General features: G+C 33.9%; 1 protein-coding gene across 4 annotated transcripts in view; it reads right to left on the bottom strand.

The window, feature by feature from the left end:
• KIF6 (kinesin family member 6) overlaps positions 1-18,145 on the bottom strand; it is a 141,187-nt gene that overhangs the window by 101,199 nt on the left and 21,843 nt on the right. For 3 of the 4 annotated variants that reach the window (XM_090135206.1, XM_031594268.2, XM_090135204.1), the window contains exons 6-10: positions 16,082-16,211; positions 7,894-8,100; positions 5,510-5,653; positions 4,864-4,950; positions 472-575 (exon numbers count right to left, since the gene is read on the bottom strand). In XM_090135206.1, coding sequence (XP_089991332.1) covers positions 472-575; positions 4,864-4,950; positions 5,510-5,653; positions 7,894-8,100; positions 16,082-16,211 — 672 coding nt within the window. The remainder of the gene's footprint in view (positions 1-471; positions 576-4,863; positions 4,951-5,509; positions 5,654-7,893; positions 8,101-16,081; positions 16,212-18,145) is intronic. The other variant, XM_090135205.1, reaches the window with a different exon arrangement.

The raw sequence follows: 18,145 nt of genomic DNA, 5'->3' as shown, positions 1-18,145 counted from the left end.
CACTCGTGCATTATCAATAGCATACTCAGTAAAAAAAATTAAATATTTGCCTTTTAAGGCATTGATTAATTTTCTACTAGAAATGTAAGCTTTATCTTGACATATATCAAAGTAACACTGCAGTAGGATAGTTCTTAGTACACGAACACTGCTTTAATTTTGCTTAGATCTTATATCCAATTTCCAGAAAGTTTGTTTTTGTTATTCTACACTATTATACAACACTTTGTCTGGCATCTGACAGGCATTCCCATTCCTTGCATTTAGTTTATTTCAGTTCCTCAAACCTGAGGCTGCAAAAGCACAGCCTCATACAGATTTTCATGGCAAACTGTCATTCCAACTTGCCACATAAACTCACTTCAGTACTCACTGAGAGCTTAAATTCTGAGATGAATTTAAACATTTATACCAAAGAAACCAATTAAAAGTATTACCACAAAAGAAAATTAAAACAATGTAAGCCATTACTGAAGTAGCTCTTCTTGTGAAAGCTGTGACGTTCTTTGCATGCCAGTCACCAGTGCTAGCTCATCTTTCAACTCTTGGATCTCCCTTTTCAGCTGAATAATCATCTACAAAAAGAATAAAACAAGCATCACTTAGCTAGGTTATGATTTTTGTACTAGAAAGTAGAGGTTAGGGAATATTTGCTTGAAATAAAAAAGAAAAGCAAAGTAACCTCTTCTCTTTAAGAACAGCCAAAACAACTTAAGTATACCCAAGAACTTTTTGGTCCATTTATAAAATGGAAGAAAGTCATCCAAGTCATCTAGACTCAGTAAACTTTCTGTTAGAAGATATGGTGTACAGAAAGAAAAATAATTTGCCATAGGAGGAAAATGAGCAAGAAATTTAGTTTCGCCTACTAGTGATGAAAACAAACTTAAAATGGAACTGATGTCTGTCAGAAAGAACTACATACCAAAAGTGATGTTCCCCTCCCCTTTAGAATCAGGAATTCCAAAATAGTATCTTAGTATTTTAATTTTATATGCAATAATCCATTAGTAACATATTAAAGCATGCTTTATCTATACAAAGTATCAACTAAAGAATATTATAAATCAACATAATGAGAATGGAATTATGAATAATAGCAATGGCAGAAGTGGCATGAACTGCAAAAGATCTTTAAGTTTGAATAGCTGATTACTGGAGACTGCACTTTTGGAAAGAAAAATGTATGAAAGTGTATTTTGGAAATATCACCATTCTAAAGTCATTTTACAAAACAGAAACAATATGCAAGCCTAAAATATGAATGAACAAGTTTTTGGTTACTTGAAGACTGCTTATTTTAAGGATGCATTACCTTACAATGGCTCAAATGTGTCAGAAGTCCAATAAATTTTTTAGATGGATATGAGTGCATAGATAGTCAAAAGACTTCTGGACACTGTCCTGGGCAATCAGCTCTACAGTCCTGCAAGAGCAGACATTCGGACAAGATCCCTGGGAATACACTACAGGTAGTTAAGGTGGGCAGCCAATTCCACAGTGAGCACATAGCCACATAAAACCTAGGTATCTATGTTCTCCTGCCTTTTCCACAAGAGGGGTTGGATTTGTAATCCTCCTGAGTCCACTCCTGCTTTACTTGCTAAATGATCCAGCAGAGCAAGACATACTAAACTTGCAGAATATAGCTCTACAGGATGTAGTAAATGGTCAGGAGCCTGCATGTGTTCCAACTCAATCAAAGGCTTCTGTGGCTATGAAAGGACAGTTTTTCATTATTAGCTATTATAAAGCAAAGAAAGAAAAGACAGACACAAAGGAAAGATATGCTTGTTGCCCTGTTTGTTTGTTGTTGTTGTTACTCTCATGTGCTTGGAAAGCACAGTTAAACAAACCCTGAACTTATTTTTCATCTTACACCTCTGTCACAGAAAGAGAATGCTGAAATCCATATATAGTTCTTCATTATGTCCATATATACAGCTTTGGAATGACAAGTATACCCTCTCTCACAGATCTCTTATCAGAAACATCCTCGGCATACATCATGCAACCCAGATGATCCAATAGCATATCATTATCTGCCATAGCATGCTGAATTGACCAATCCTTAGTAAATGTATTCAATACTTAAGAGAAAAATATTTTTTTTCCACATAATGCTGAAAATTACATCAAATCTAAGTCTTATAAATATAGTCTTTAATGAAAAAGCTTTAATACATCTTCAATATAGAGAAAGCTAGAAGTATAAAATACTTCAAAAGACTAACCAAATATTAAAAAGAAAATAAAGCAAATTTTTGTTATACATACTAAAAGAAAAAGCTTTATTTTTTTATGCGGCAATGCTTTATGCTTTATCAATATAAATTACTTCCTCTGTCCTTCCCTGCCCTTTCTAAATCCTTGAGCAAACTCAAGGAGGAACTGTACCTGTGCGATTCTTAGCTTTTTAATACATAAAATGTTCCAGCTTGCCTTATTTCTATAGACCTCAACTACAGAAGGGTTCTATGAATGATTTAACTGTAGACTTCCTGTTTTACAATTCTATTATGAAATCTGTGAAAACAAAAGCATATTCTGAAAAAAGTACTTAGAAAGTTTTAAATAACCAATTAAGAATGATACTAAAAAAAACTCTAGAGATGATTCCACAGCTAAACTTTCACAGAATAATCTTGTTACAAACATTTTTTTAATGCAGAATTTTTATTTTTGATAGCCAAAAAGCAAGATAAAATAGTTGTCATGTAGTTAAAGCCACATAATCATGGTATACACAAAGGCTGCTAGTTGAATCCTAGCTCAAAACAGGGCTAAATATGACACATTGCTCCACAGGGATGGCAGGGCCACATTCATTAGCATTTTCATTACCTCTAAGGATTGGAATTCCAGAGTCTCCTTGGAGAACCTAACTAAATATTTAACCACCCATATGACAAACATGTTACATAATCCCTATTTTTTCCCAAATGTGTAATTAAAATTTAGTTTCAATGTGTCCATTGCCTGTTGGCTCATCATAGTGTATAATTCAAATTCTTGCTTTGTCTTATCTATACTGTCACCTATTAGGAGATGTAGCCAGTAACAAGATTCCTTTATTCTGCTCTGCAGCATGATTTCAGCTCTATTGAGCTCCACTGATGTCAATTGATTTATACAAGACCTACTTGCTCTTTGCATTTCTTGCTGGTTTTACATTCAGCTGTGCTTTGCCTTTCTTAACTTTATATTTGTTAGGAAACTATGATCAACAAATCACTGGATTGCTTGCACCAAGGTGTATTGCCCTTCATCATGTTTTAGGATGGTCAAAATCCACCATGCCAGATCATACGTCATGCTGCTTGCTATGTCAGAGACGTCCCATTTACTTCAACACTAAACAATGTGCTAAACATATTCTGAAGACCGAGTACCCTAATTTCAAAAGTGCTTAATATGGAGCAGCTACAAATAATTTAAAGCATGAGAGAAAAAAAAGTTATTTACAGAATCAGCTACAAGAACCATCAATCATCTATAGAGTAAATTTCATAAAGATGTATTATAACATCAAACCTATATTAATTGCATCCATTCCAAATACTTCCTAAAAAACAAAACCTAAAATATTAGAAAGTACATTAAAAGTTCAAAGATATCAAAAAAGTGTTACCAGAATGGTAACACATCCAGACTTGATTGAAATCAGTCTTACTGTTTTCCTCATTACAAAAATATAATTGTGCTAATGGTGGTATATTTTCTCCCTAATGCACTATCATTACTAAAAAAAAAAATTGTAACATAGGCATTACATTTAGAATTGTTCGTTCTTGAACCACGTATTGAAGTAAAACCTTAAATTCAAATGACTTCACAAAATTTATCTTCTGGGAAGAACATATTTTCTTCAACTACTTTTTTTTTTTTTAAAGTTATTTATAGACAATGACAAATAGAGAAAAGTGAGAAGCAGTTCTATGTTCAGTAAAATTCATCCTATTGATTTTGTAAACAATGAAAAACTAATAAGAAAGGCTACGATGTGCTTGAGAAAGGTAAAGCAAAGGAGAGAAAATGGTCTGGAGAATAAATTGTTCTTGCTTTCTAGGTACTATTTAAATTTCAAGACCAACTAATAGGAAGAATTTATTTGGAGAAACACTGACATCAGACCAATTCAATTGGTGTAGCATGGTATTAAAGTCACCTGAGTCACCTAGACATGAGATACAGAAAATCAGCTGCTTCCAAACTGCCACAGAAACTAAGCACAAAGCTAGGTTAGAAGCATAGCTGACACAATGGTATTGTCACAGACTAACCCCTAAATGAACACCAGTGCTGCTAAAAGTTTGAAATTAACTGCCACAAACCTCAAATGAGAAAATAGAAGGGCATCTACAGTGTACAGCCCTGTATGTTCATACCTCTATTGCTAGCTGTCTTCAGTTAACTGAAACAAACAATACTTTATGACAATTTTAGTGGCTGATTACATAGGAAAACGCTATTGGGAAAATAATTAACACATTAAAGTCTTTAATCCAAGGAAACATGTATGTAATTAAAATAAAGGAGAGGAAAAAAAATACCATCACCAAGTGACAAGTAATTTTGGTATATTTTTAAAGAATTCTAGGGACATCCAATTATGTGTGGCTATGATTTAGAAACTACAAAGCTAGATGAAGCAATAAAAAGATAGTAATGGATGTCACCATTCAAAAAGCCTTTAGGGGTTTTATGTTAGTTTAATTATAATCATCTCCAAAAGGAAAACTAAGAATAGTGGTTGTTTTAAATAAAAGACTGAAACTTGCAACAAAAACCCATGTGATTAGTATTGATCATTAAAATTAAAACCAAGCAGTCTCCTTCCCTCTTCCCCTAAACGTTTCTCACCAATTTAGGGTCAATTTCTTCATTAAGAACTGCTTCATTTTTGATAAGAGCAACTCGTTGTGCAAATCTGCAAGTTGATATAGATTCCTAGAAAAAGAAAAATCTTGGTTATCTTGACACCATGCAACTATAGCAGACTGCTGATGACCTTATTGAACTAAGTTATTTTTGTGTGCATGGGTATTCACGTCCAGTGCATGGACTGAAACTGGAGCCTTAAATATTGTTCCCTCCCCTTTGAGATCAGCTAATACTTACATGCCAGAACACAATAGAAAATGTACATCCCTAATGAATAAAAAACAAAAAATTGACCTCCATTAGCCAGAGTTTACAGTCATGTTTAATCAGCTGTATGATAAAGTTTTCCGAGACTTGCCAGTGTGCTGTTGTAAGGATAAACGTAAGAATTTACAAATTAAAAATCAAGCATTAGAAGAATGTCACTATGGGTACAAAATTGTATCACAGAATCAAAGTAATTTTGTAGTAATGTAGATATAATGTTAAACTTCTCTTTTATAAGGATGAGAATGAAAGTCTATGTACTTGAATTACAAACTGTAATAAGAAAAGATCCTAATCTTTTGACTTTTAACTGAAAACTTTTTTTTTTTTTGAAAATATATAGAAATAACATACAAACCTCTATGTTTCTTTTGTCTAAAGAGAGTGTTGCAATCATTGTGGTCATGCAGTTTCCCCCCAGACTGTCCCTTAGCACTGAAGTCATCATAGAGTTTCGATAGGGAATGTGGGATCGGTTTTTCTCTGCAAGTGCAATTATTACCTGGAACAATAATAGAAATAGCATTTATATTTACCTATCAATAACTGACGTAAGAACAGAAAAAACAATGCGTTTAGCAACTGAAACTTCTAATACAATAAAAGTTACAGCTATGCACCCAATTAGCTGAAAAACCTCTGATTTTATTGGTATAACTTTCATTTCAGCTTCATTGTGTCTGCATCTCTGTAGGCACTGAACCTAAAAACCAAATATGGTTACTATTATTACATCCTAGCTTTACAGTCACTCAGCAGTGTGGAAACTGAGCATGATAACAAAAATAACAGACTTGCCTAAGATGTACTTACTGAAAATACCTTTTTCATAGCATAGTAATAAAATAAAATATGAATAGTATTCACGTAAAAACTTCCCTAACATTGGCTGAAGCACACTTTTAAATGACACAATCTTAAAGCACGCAGTTCTTAGAGATCAATTCACCAATTTCCAAGAAAATGTCTTGCAAAGTGCATACACTATTAAAAGAGTGCACTACTACTGTGTACCAACAGAGAAAAAACCACTGTTTGGCATATGCGTCTTGGCTAAAAAGGAAATGATACACCTAACATCCTCAGCTTCTATTCTCAGCTTTCTACACTATGGGACCTAATTATCATTAAATAAAAAGCTAGATTATATTTCAACAGATCATGGGATAAAAGATTTGTGCTGCCCAAGCACTGTACTTAAAAAAAAACAAACCTGTAGTTACATGAGGTGTGCAAACTATTCTAAATGGCTTGGAGTTGGTTTTCCTTCAGTAAACGTTATAGCTGCATACATCTTTTTTAATACAACAACAACAAAAAAATGTTTCTTTACAAAATTTAGTACTGATATTTTTGTTGGTTCCTTTATCTTAGAAGTCTTCAAAAAGTTAAAATTTCTTATTACTATAAATCTTATGCCAGCAGTCTTCAGAGTAGTCAATGATAACATGAAAAATATTATCACATAAAGGAATTTGAATACAGTTTCCTGAATCCGTATTTTAAAATCTTGCGTACTACAACTCATTAGATGGAAAGATATTTATCTTACACAGTAAGCAACATTGCAAACTAACACATAATATATTGCATTAACTTATACTAATATAGAGTATAAATTAATAAGTACACTCCCAGATTCTGCCGTACAGAGATTACAATCCAAATTGGCAAGATAGAATAAGAGTCAGAGGGAAGATATCTTATTTCTGTTAATAATGGCAACTATGTCACAAAGAAATTCAATTTTTGCTAAAGTTCATGCAGAAAGCCTGAAGTGCAGAAAGAATTTGAGCTTTCCTACACTGTCCTGAAAAGCTACATAGCTATCTCTCATGATGCTGAAGCATCTGTCATATGCAAGAGTCCCATAACTCAGGAGATGATGGCATTAAGTCCCTTAGGTAAAACCTCACCTAAAGCACTAAATCAATTTCACAATCCAGTCAAGAAATCTGTAAAAGAACGGTGGACAAATATAAAGGATAAGGAAATTATGTTCTTTAACCAAGTGACAGAGACCAGCATACATTATCCAGCATCTGAACTGACCTGAATCTAACAGCCAGCATGATGTGATAACCAAATAATTGGCTTATTCTGACATGATTTAAAAGGACTTTCATTATCCTTGTGTTATAGAAAGATTATTATTATTTTTAATACTAAGGTCTGACCTTAAGAGACCTTAATAACATTACTGAACCAGGACTGTAATATGATTATTTAAATCACAGTTTAGGGCAGAGAGTTTCATTTCAGCTGAGTGAAATAAACTACCTTAAGACCTCATTAATCTGCTAAACCTGAAAGCTATCAGATATAGCATCACTTTTTGTAAAATTGCACCTTTAATGAAGTATAACAGCAGGGAGCAGTTACAGTCACTCACATATAACTTAGCTTCACTGAAAAAATTAGTAAAAGCATTAAGCAAAAAATAAGATCTGAGACTTACCATTGGTTATTACATGTTATGGTTATTATATGTTATGCATGTTATGCTCAAGAGTCCCTATTCTTACCTGTACAGCTAATGCAGTCCTCTGTTTCAGTTACTAAGATTTAGATAAATGAAAATTTTATTTCAGATGAGGAATGATCAACTCAAACATTTTTAAAAACCGTAGCAAATACACAGTCTTGATCAGCTGAACATGGAAACCAATATTAAAAACACAGTGAACATTGTTCACTGGGATTGTAGTAAAAGAAAACAGCTTCATGCTGCTTGAACTTCACCTGCTCTAAATAATGTAATGATAAGTTGATATATTTGGCTTCTGTCAATAAATGACCTCCAACTCCAGTCTTTGCAACACGCTCTGATCCTGCAAGGTCTACTAAGTGCAACTTAGAATGCCGGATAGTTGGAGATCCAGGTTCCTTGCTAGAGATGTGAACAGTGAAAATGCAGTGAGATCGAGTTGAGGCTTGGTTCATTGGGGTCTACAACAAAAGAAAATTGAGAGTATTTAATACTTATTTAATATATCCATTTTGCTTTTCATACCTTTAAAATTAGAAAATTATAATTCTCTAATTTATGAGCTACTTCACCTATAAAAAGCATGCAAGAAGAACGCAGGAGGATTTACCCACTCACTTTCCAGTCAAGTGCTTGGATAATTTTAGTTGATACAGATTGCACTGCAAACGAGCAGTTATGTTTCTGTTTCTTCTGAGATATTGTAACACTGAAGACATCAGCAAAGCAGCTGGCCTCACTGTATTAAGGAATACTACTAGTAAAGGGCATATAGATCAGAGAGCAGCTTAACAATTCCTGATCACCAACAGGTTACCTTTTGTCCTGATATTATTGTGAATTTCTCTTCCCTCCCCTCCTTCTTGTTCTATTTTCTTACATTTAAACAGGTTTGAATGTTAAATATTCTTTGAAAGCTAAAATGCATAATGAACACATCTGGAGAGATACAGAAAACAGTTGAGCTTGTTTGTTAAAACTCCTTTCTATAAATCAGTCAGGATTATGAAAATTCCCTACTATTCATAAATTAGCATTTTCCATAGTCTTCTTTTTGCTCTTGACATGAAGACCAGCTTTGAGTTGTCCTTGATCACCCTTGCTAGATTTGATTCCACGCAAGTCTTAGCTTTCCTGGTTGTATCTGCGCACGCTGACTTCACTTCTATATTCCTTCCAAGCAGACAACCCCTTTTTCATATTCAATAGCTTTGCACAAAACCTGGCTTCTGGTTTTCAATCTCATTACCAAAACTAGTTCATTTTTAACATTTTGCTAGTTATCAGCATAGCTAAGAATAGAATTTTCTGTAAAATTTAGATTAAAATTTTCATTATTTTTTCAAAAAAATTAACTTGGCCAGCTCACAAGTTTACATGTCATGACTGAATTTTCACAAAAGGTTTAGCTTTGAATATACGTATTAAAGAATCACAGAACTATAAGGGCTGGAAGGAACCTTTAGAGTCCATCAAGTTCAACCTTCAAATATATATTTATATAGTAAACCACCTGAATCAGTTTCTTGTAGCAATCAGAGTGCAGATGTACATAGCACTTCCACAAGAATAATTGAAAATGGCAGCACAGAGCACATGAACAAGTATGACCAGGAATAATTTTACCAGTGCTGTAAGCTTAAACATCTGTAATAAAACTACAGCCTTAGCTGTATTTCCTAGAAGGATGAAACTCAGAGCAAGAAAAGTTTTGATCATTTAGTAACTGCAGATAAGAAATTTCGGAATAATAAAGGCAAACCACTGGCTCTACTTTCAGATTTCTAAGGATCATTTCATAAACCTGTATAGCGCACTAGAATGCAGCTACATGATACGATGCCTTCAGGGACAAAGCCAAACAAATGAAGGGGCAACAAGTGGTGGCATGGGAAAAATAAAAATAGCAGGTTCAGGGAAAGTTATAGGTCCTTGAAGTTTGAGAAGCAAGAAAGCTCTCCTAAGAATAACTAAAATACAGTCTATACAACAATTCTGATTTATTTATTTTACTATGAGAGCTATGATTTTACTATTTGCAACTCTGCAAAGCAGGATTGGATATTCTATTTTTCCAGCTCTGAAATCTCAAGATAATTAAAATTTAAGGACATTCTTCACTACAGTCATTGCATGAGTCACACTGTATTGCAAACAAGTGTAAGCCAGACTAAATATCAGTATGAGTCTAGCTTTGGAAACACAAGAGATGAGAAAAAGCCACTAAATGTATTCCAGAAACAGAAGATCATACTTCAGAACAAGCATTCTTCAGTTTCACTGTGCAGTAAAAACTCATCTATTTCAATATATACTTTTAGTAATAGTTGTTTTCGTCCTTTTCTTAACATCGTTTGCCTCTGTTGGGGTTAAAGATCTCTGGACACCAAGTTTCAGAATTCCAAATATTAGCTCAGTACAAGATCTGCACTATTAGGAATTTATTGTCTACGGCAAAACACAACTTGATTTTTCATGTTAAAAATAGGTTATGCTGGATTGGTTATCAGATACCCCATTGTTTTCTTCTTCTTTTTTTTTTTTTTTTTTAATGTAAAATGAATGAAGCTGATTAGGAAGTAATTGCCTAGAATTCTAAACTATTATTTCAGTGCAGTCCTTCTTCAGAGTAGTACTATGCTTTAATCAATACACTGATAGAAACAAACTGTAAAAACGTATATCTCCACATTGCTGTTCTCATATAATGGAACCATAAAGAACCCTTGCAGGAAGCATAAGGCAATACAAATTTAAGCAGACAACAGTTTATTCAGTTTCAGCAGACACAGATGTGCCCTGAGCATGTCAATAAGGAGATTGGGCTGCATGTCCTCAAAAATCTCTCTTGCATATACTTTCCAGTATCAAACACTGTTGCTTTATCACAGTGTAATCTTGAAGGAAACAATATTTTACTGAATACCTCTTTTACTTTAAGAGTACATGAAAAGCACAAAGCAACAAAAATGTCAATGTTTTCAGTCCAAAATTAAGATCACATTTTTAAGTATTTTTACAGTCATATGCAATTTCTGACTATCATGATTCAGCTGTTTAGGAAATTTGAAAATAGAAAACAAAGCCAAACAAAATCTCCTAAACAGTGTCTCAGAATTTACTACAAGGTTCCTTCAGTGGCTTTTGGAGTTCATTTTGGCTTTGTTAGCAGTATTCCAAACATATGTATATGAAATCATACTCATGCTAATTTGATGTGATGAAGGGAAAAAAAGAAGAGGGGAATGGACTGGTTTCCAGCAGATGGTTGCTATTGTGAAGGCTATATATAGAATAACAGATGAGCTGCAGTTACTTTTAAAGAAATAATTTTTTCCATGAATTCTGTGACATCATAAACCACATAAGCAGACTTCAGATTCTTTGTGACATCCATGAAAAATACAAAGGAATTAAAATCAGGTCAACCGTTGCTGCCTGTTTGCGGCATGGTAAAAGAGGAATTCAGTAACCTATCTTTCAAGATCACATTTTCATAAAGCAACATTGTTTGGTTTGATGATGGAAAATGTATACAAGCCAGATTTCCAGGATGTGCAATCTAGTTGACTTTTCAACAAGATCAGGGCATACCTGGGTCTGCTGAAATTAAATAAAATGTTTTAAGTCATATAACTACCATACATTACAACTGTTCATACAGCAGTTACAAGAAAGTGGTTTCTAATTAAATGAAAACCTCGTGTGCAACCAAACTGCAAGAAGCATCCAATTTGGATGTTTCTGTCAACCAGTAATATCTCATGAAATGTCCAGAAATTGTTGCAGACCAAGTAATCCACCTTACTTCAGTTGTTATCTATCTTACAAGAAACAATGCATTTCCCAATCTTTTCTTTGCTGAAGCTAGTATTACAAGTGTTTTTAGTACAGTGAATAGTAAGAAACTGGAAGCTACTGGCCTCATTAAGGTTCTTAATGACTGAGTCCCTAAGAAGGAGAAGTTTCTTAAATTGAAAAGATACATGAAAGACTATGAAAACAAGTATTAGACCTACATAAGCTGCTACAATCTGGAAGAATGTATTGATTATGGCTGCCAAATACTCTTGGAGAAAAATGCAGAAGAGTTCAAGACAGCTGAGACTGCAGTTCACAGGCATTAAATGCAGTCATTCAGCTCATATCACAAACTATCTCAGCTTGGCTGCTTAACACTGCTTCAGTGGAATCTTTTCTTCTTTGAATCAAACTGTTTAGACATTGAAAAGAATATGATTTTCTTGTATGAGAGAATTAGCGAATAACCAATGAACAAATGAAAGAAGGCTGATTCCTCTGTTTATGGGAATAGTCCCATTTTCTTGAGAGAACGTCTCAGTGGAAAGGTACTAGTTTTTATTTTTCCTCTTTTTCATTATCAAGTTTTTGAACAAGGGCTAGTAGAAAACACCGAGAGCATCCAAAGCAGATATCAAACAGACCTTCTCTGGTCTCTAGATACTATCAAATGGATTACTGAATAAAGGAATTCTGACAGATTTAGTCCTTCTACAGTTCAGATGGCAAGAAAATAGCTGCTGTGTATGACAAGGTTGATAATAAAGCAGCTTAATGCTACCTGTCTTTCTGGCTGAAATTCATCCTTAAAATATTCTAATAGTTCATAAACAAGTACAGATTGCAAGGTGAAAGGAGCAGAGAGTCTTGTGTTGGAAAGCAACAAGTATATCTGTCTAACTCTTCAGATCTCTACACAACCATATTAAATGGAAGAATTTGTAAATTCAAGAATATTAAGTTCCTGCCTTCATATTTGGTAGATGATTGAGATCTTAGCACTTCTTTAGTTCCCTTTGATTGTTACAGCTCAAGTGAAGAGGATTTTTGGTATTATCTAGGTACGCTTGTCACAGTTACAATTGCAAATTCATTGCTATGAAAATATATATATATATATATATATATATATATATATATATATATATATATAAACGTTATCTGACTTTCCTGATTTTGAAAACCAACGCTCTATGCCTTATTGTTGCATAATTGCAACAAGTGCAATTTAGAGCATTTAGAGCACTGAGGTAGCTTTAAGTAATTATTTCCCAGTGAGAATATTATTTACATTATACAATGCCTTTTATCCATATGAATTCTAGAGCATTTTAAGGGCTACTCAAAGCAATATGACACAGTAATTGCTTTACCACACACTGAAATGAAAGCACCTGTGCTGAAACGGTGATGCCATTTGCTGCTGATGTTGCTATACAGCAGGTTTGTAAGAGTAGAAATAACTTAGCAACTGATACCAATGAGCAATCTTGGAAAGCAGGAAATTCTAATTCATTATAGAATGAAGCTCTAACTTGGATAACACACTTTCTTAGCAAGTGTCACTAAATCTGGTATGTCCACATGTTCAAGTCCTGTTTTTCATATTTCCTCTAGAAAGCAATGAATTCAAACACTACCAGTGGCTCCCTAAATATACTTCTGAGAACACTAATGGACAGTAAAAATAAAAGAAATGAGTCCAATTCACAGGTCACAAGTCAGTCCCCATAACTATCCTTAAATGTTTTAAAATTTCCTTCTTTCTTGAAAAAACATACTTAGACATTGCCAAAAACTTACTGCTACTCCCGTGAGTACTTTAAATGTATTAAATGATGGAACAAATACTGTGCAGTATACACTGTCTTCCAAATTTAAACAATGGAGTATTATAGTTGCAAAACCATGGAGTAAAAACATTTCCTTCCACAATAAAATAAAGCGATTCTTCATTAGAGAAAAAAAAAAAACCACCACCACTAAACCTATCCACTACTGTAGTATTCAAAAGCATCAATCTCACAAAAAGATTTTAGTTTTGAAATTGATATGTGCCCCTGGAAGGCTACTGTCTCTACCTTATTCTGCTGTTTTAAAGGAAATACCAAAAAGAACTAAGAAATAATTAAATCACACAGTGCATATTACTCCAAAGGATAGTGATAACAAGAGCTTTCAGTTTCAAGATATTAGAAAAGAACATTTAAACTGAAGGCATATTAATAGTATATATACAAAAATAAAATGACTGTGAACATTAATGAAAACCAACTGAACTTTTTATGATGCTTTTGCTACTGTATATACATCAGAGTCATATATGCAAATTGCCTTTTGGAATCCCTTGTTTGTTTGTATCTGAGCTATCTAAATCATACAGTTGACTTAAAAATGTAAATATAAATAAATCCATATTTTTCCACTAAATTATTTCTGAGATCCTTATGCCTTCAAACATTACAAGAGACTGTACTTTGTAGTAATCAAATGAAAGAACAATCAAGTTTATTCAGTTGAAAGAGCAGCCAACACAATAATCAGTTTTCTGAGATTGCTCTCTTCCTATTTTCCCCTAGCAAAATATAAGAGAAAAATTTCCTATTCAGATTTTTATTTTAAGTGTTTATGCATTCAGGTTTTTTTTTTTTTTTCCTTTTTTCTTTTTTCACTTCCATAGCTCATAGCACACATCTAAATTGGAACAAACTATTGGTCTCATACTAGGCTATAAAAATCAACTCTGCACTGATTAGAGCAGACTAATATTTTTCCCGCCCCTCTTACTGCCTACATGATTTGCATGGGTAAGAAGTATCCTCTTTTAAATTTTCTCTTGGGTTCAGATATTTAACGAATAAATGTCACCTACAGAATATCTTAATAATTTTTAACACTACTTCTTGTTATTACAAGGGCAAAAATGCAGCCATAAAGCCCCAAGTAATCATTCTTATTTTCAAAACAGTACCACAACTTTTCAAATAAGGATTATCTCAGGGCTAAGGTATTAGACCACAATTTTAGAGACTGCTATTCTGCCACAGATTTCTTATTCAATCCATGACAGTTATTTTAGTCCTGAATTCCTCACCATTAAAAAGTGATAGATAAAGCAGTTTTTCATTTATTTACTTCTCTATTTAAGTTAACTCATCTTGTATCTTTTAAAGTTTACTTAAATAGAACTTTCATTTTTTCTGAGGTCAGGAAGTGTTATCACAATTCTCTTAAGGTTTAAAAATGTGAATCTCTAGAGAACTTGTGGTTGATGTCATAAGCCATATTGTAAATCACATAATTAATCCCTAAGTTCTGAAAACACTCACTCCATTAAGTCATATAACAAATTATTCCCTTCACCTAAAGTCAGAAAGGCCAAAAGATAACAAGTGGTAAGCTTCGTAGCATTGAGGGAGAAGCACCACTCAGAAAACTCTCTGAACTGAATCAAAACATGCCTCTCACAAAGCAACAGTAAGATAACTACCTTAGTAAAACCTCTACAATGAAATCCATCTAAATAAATCTAAATAGACTTTTTTTAATCATGTTAGCACTTACACAAAATATAGTGCATAATGTTGCAATAAGTGATAGTTATTCCAAGAAAGTACTCTCTCAGTGTGCTGCTAAACATTTTGTTACCGGCCTAAATTAAACAGCACCAAAGATAATTTTACTGTACATAGTTAATAAGAGTAAAAAAAAATTAAACTGCAAGAAAGGTGTAAACAGCATAATATTTGCTAAGCCAAAACATCATTTACATTTTCTATCAGCAGTATCCACATGTTTCCAGACACCTGAAGAAAAAAAAAAAAAGAACCTAGCACCACTCCTAATTTGTATTCAAATACATCTTCACCTACATCACTGTACAAACTAGTAGCCAGCAAGGACAAAGAGGTACTGACTCAACCCCGCACTTTAAAATTCTTCCTCCTCACCAGTTTACCACATACCTCTTTAGTCAGAGAAGGAAAGAAAAAAAAAAAAGCAGCAGATTCTAAAGTGCAATTAGCTGCACTACAGTTCATACAGTAAATGAAAACAGTGCGTTAAGGTCCTAGGCTACAGCAAACAAGGGCTTGCTCAAACAGGACAGCCATAGGCGCAGAAATTTAAGGAAAGAAGCTGCTTACCCTTCCCCATACAGGGATCTCCAGCAAGACACCTTACCTCCACAGCCAACTCTTAAATGATGTCTGGGAAGGGGTGGAGTCTGGACCCACTCCTTCCAGTCACTCAGAGGCACTGCATGCACCTGAGCTTCCCTGGGTTGTCCCTGCCTTCCCATCAGGTGCTCAATCACTGGTTACAGCCGTCAGTTAGCATTTCCACTACCCACCCATGCTTTATAAATGAAAAAATAAGATTTTTGTTTTGCTTGTTTTAGTTACAGCAAATTATTTAATCAAAGACCACCATTCAGAATCAGTAAGGAAAACAACAATCTTAGCAAAGTGAAAGCTATAATCAAAGAAATGCTTATTTAATTTCATTGTAGAAATACACTCCCAAAGAAAGAATTTACACATTTATTTCTGAAGACTTCTAAAATATGAATCTTTTGAGAAGATGTTTAGAAATTCTATAATTCTTGTGCTGTTAATTAAGATTTATAGCAACAGTTCTTACCTCAGCAATCATTCTGTTAGTGTCTCCCAAGAAGAGCAAGTTTAGGGCTTCCTCTTCATTCCTTGCTTGCTGAAGAGAGAGGTTTTTCAGGTGAATGTTCTGGTCAGGGTCTTCCATTATTGTCACTTTCCTACATGGTAGATAAAAAGGACAGAAAAATAGAATTACTACACAGTTAACTTACTTCTATATTTTCATTTTGATTGCACTAGAAGGTTACATCTAAAAATACAAAATAAAACACTGAAAATATCAAATGGTCAAGACATAAGTTAAAGGAAGTATTTATTTTTATTCTGCCTTCTCTTTTTTATGCCTTTATTATAAGTATCCACATGGAAAAAGAAAATATAAAAGCTGTGCCTATTAGAGAAAACTTCAGAACTGTTTTTTGTAAGGTAGAATGAAATCTCATGAATAAGATATTAGATGAATCATCACAAACAAATGAGTAGGGCATCTGTCTGCTATTACCACAGTTATTAAGTGTTAATGAAGCATAAAACATAACATAATCATGGTGAAAAAATAGATATAGGATATTTCAGGACCATCACACCTGTAGCTGATATGATTCTAGTAATTTGCATTTTTTCAAGACTATTTCTCTTCTCATTCTTCGAATGCTGCTAATTAAAAATGTAAATGATTCTTTTCTTCATTAAAAGCAAACAAATAAAAATAGGATGTTTTCATTTATTTCCTCTGAAGCTAGAAATTTTGTAAGGCGTACCTCTTCAAGCCTTATAATTCAGAAGAAGGTAGCTAAATGGAAATGGCATTAATCACAAAGATGTAGTAGATATTCTCTTCTTGGAGACATTTGAGGTTAGGCTGGGCCGAGCTTTGAGCACCCTGATCTAGCTGTAGGTGTCCCTGTTCATTGCAGGGGAGTGGGACTATGTGACCTTTAAGGGACCCTTCTAACTCAAATGATTCTATGATATAGCAAAAGCTCTAGGAAAGTTACTTACCATCACTGAAACTCTTTCTCAATTACTAAACAGACTGTTTTATATAAGAAATTTTTCTTCTAATCAAGTAAGCGAGAGTTACACTTAATTAGCTTTACTGAGTACCCATTAGGGTCTCCTAAGCTAGTGCAGCCTATAGTGTTCAAAATACAAGACATGAAGTTGCATTACTGACTTTGGAAAGCTCACTGAGTGAAGATGGTGTTAAAAGTGCAGTAACTGCTGAGTCATGGCCTGAACCACTGATTGAGCACCTGGGGAAAGGAGTGGCTCAGCCCTGGGCACACAGGTGAAGGCAATTCAACTGTCTGACCAGAAGGGGTGGAGACTGGCTGCACCTCTCTTAGACCCCATTTAAGGGCTGACTGCCCCTAGGAAAGGGTGTTTTTTCTGGAGGTTTCTGCTTCGTGAAGTTAGTTCCTTGGAGTTAACTGTGAGCTTAGCTTTTCAGAGATGGGTGAGTAGTCCTTTTTTTCTTCCTTTATAACAGTTTTCTGTTATGTCAGTTTTTCCATTGTCATATCTCTTGTACTGTCTTTCTGTTGTGTTGGTCTTTCTGATTGTTGTATGTGCAAATTATAAGGATGAATGATATGTGTTCTGACACAACCTGGAGGAAAACAGAACTTCTTGAAGTTTTAAAAAATTTTTTTTCTGTATTAACAGAAAAAAAAAAGTGGTAAAAACAATCATCAAGAAACACAAAAAACAAGAAGCTAACAGTTTATATGTGCGTGTACTTAAGTATATAAATACATATGTATTTCATGTTCCTAGAGGTTAACCACAAGAGGGAGTACAGGGCTTGAGTTTTTATCTCTAGATATTTCTTGCACATTTATTACTCCAAGCTGCCTCAAAAACATAAAGGTTTGATTTTGATCTGGAGTTTGTCTCTTTTTTTTTCCTGACAAAACTTGCAGAAACAAAATTATGCAGCCAAGCAGTATTCCATAGTATTGCTGTTAAATGTTACAGAAGCTATTTATCCTTTGGTCAAAACATTGGTGTGGATATACATAAATAATCTGAACATGCTGCAGTGCTCATACTATTTTCAGAAAGAAAAATACAAGTAAACATAGACACA

The sequence above is a fragment of the Phasianus colchicus genome, chromosome 2 (assembly GCF_987193195.1).
Source record: "Phasianus colchicus chromosome 2, bPhaCol1.hap1.1, whole genome shotgun sequence".
Taxonomy (NCBI): Eukaryota; Metazoa; Chordata; class Aves; order Galliformes; family Phasianidae; genus Phasianus; species Phasianus colchicus.
Note: the sequence above shows the minus strand (reverse complement) of the source record. Positions and strands in the feature narration are given on the sequence as shown.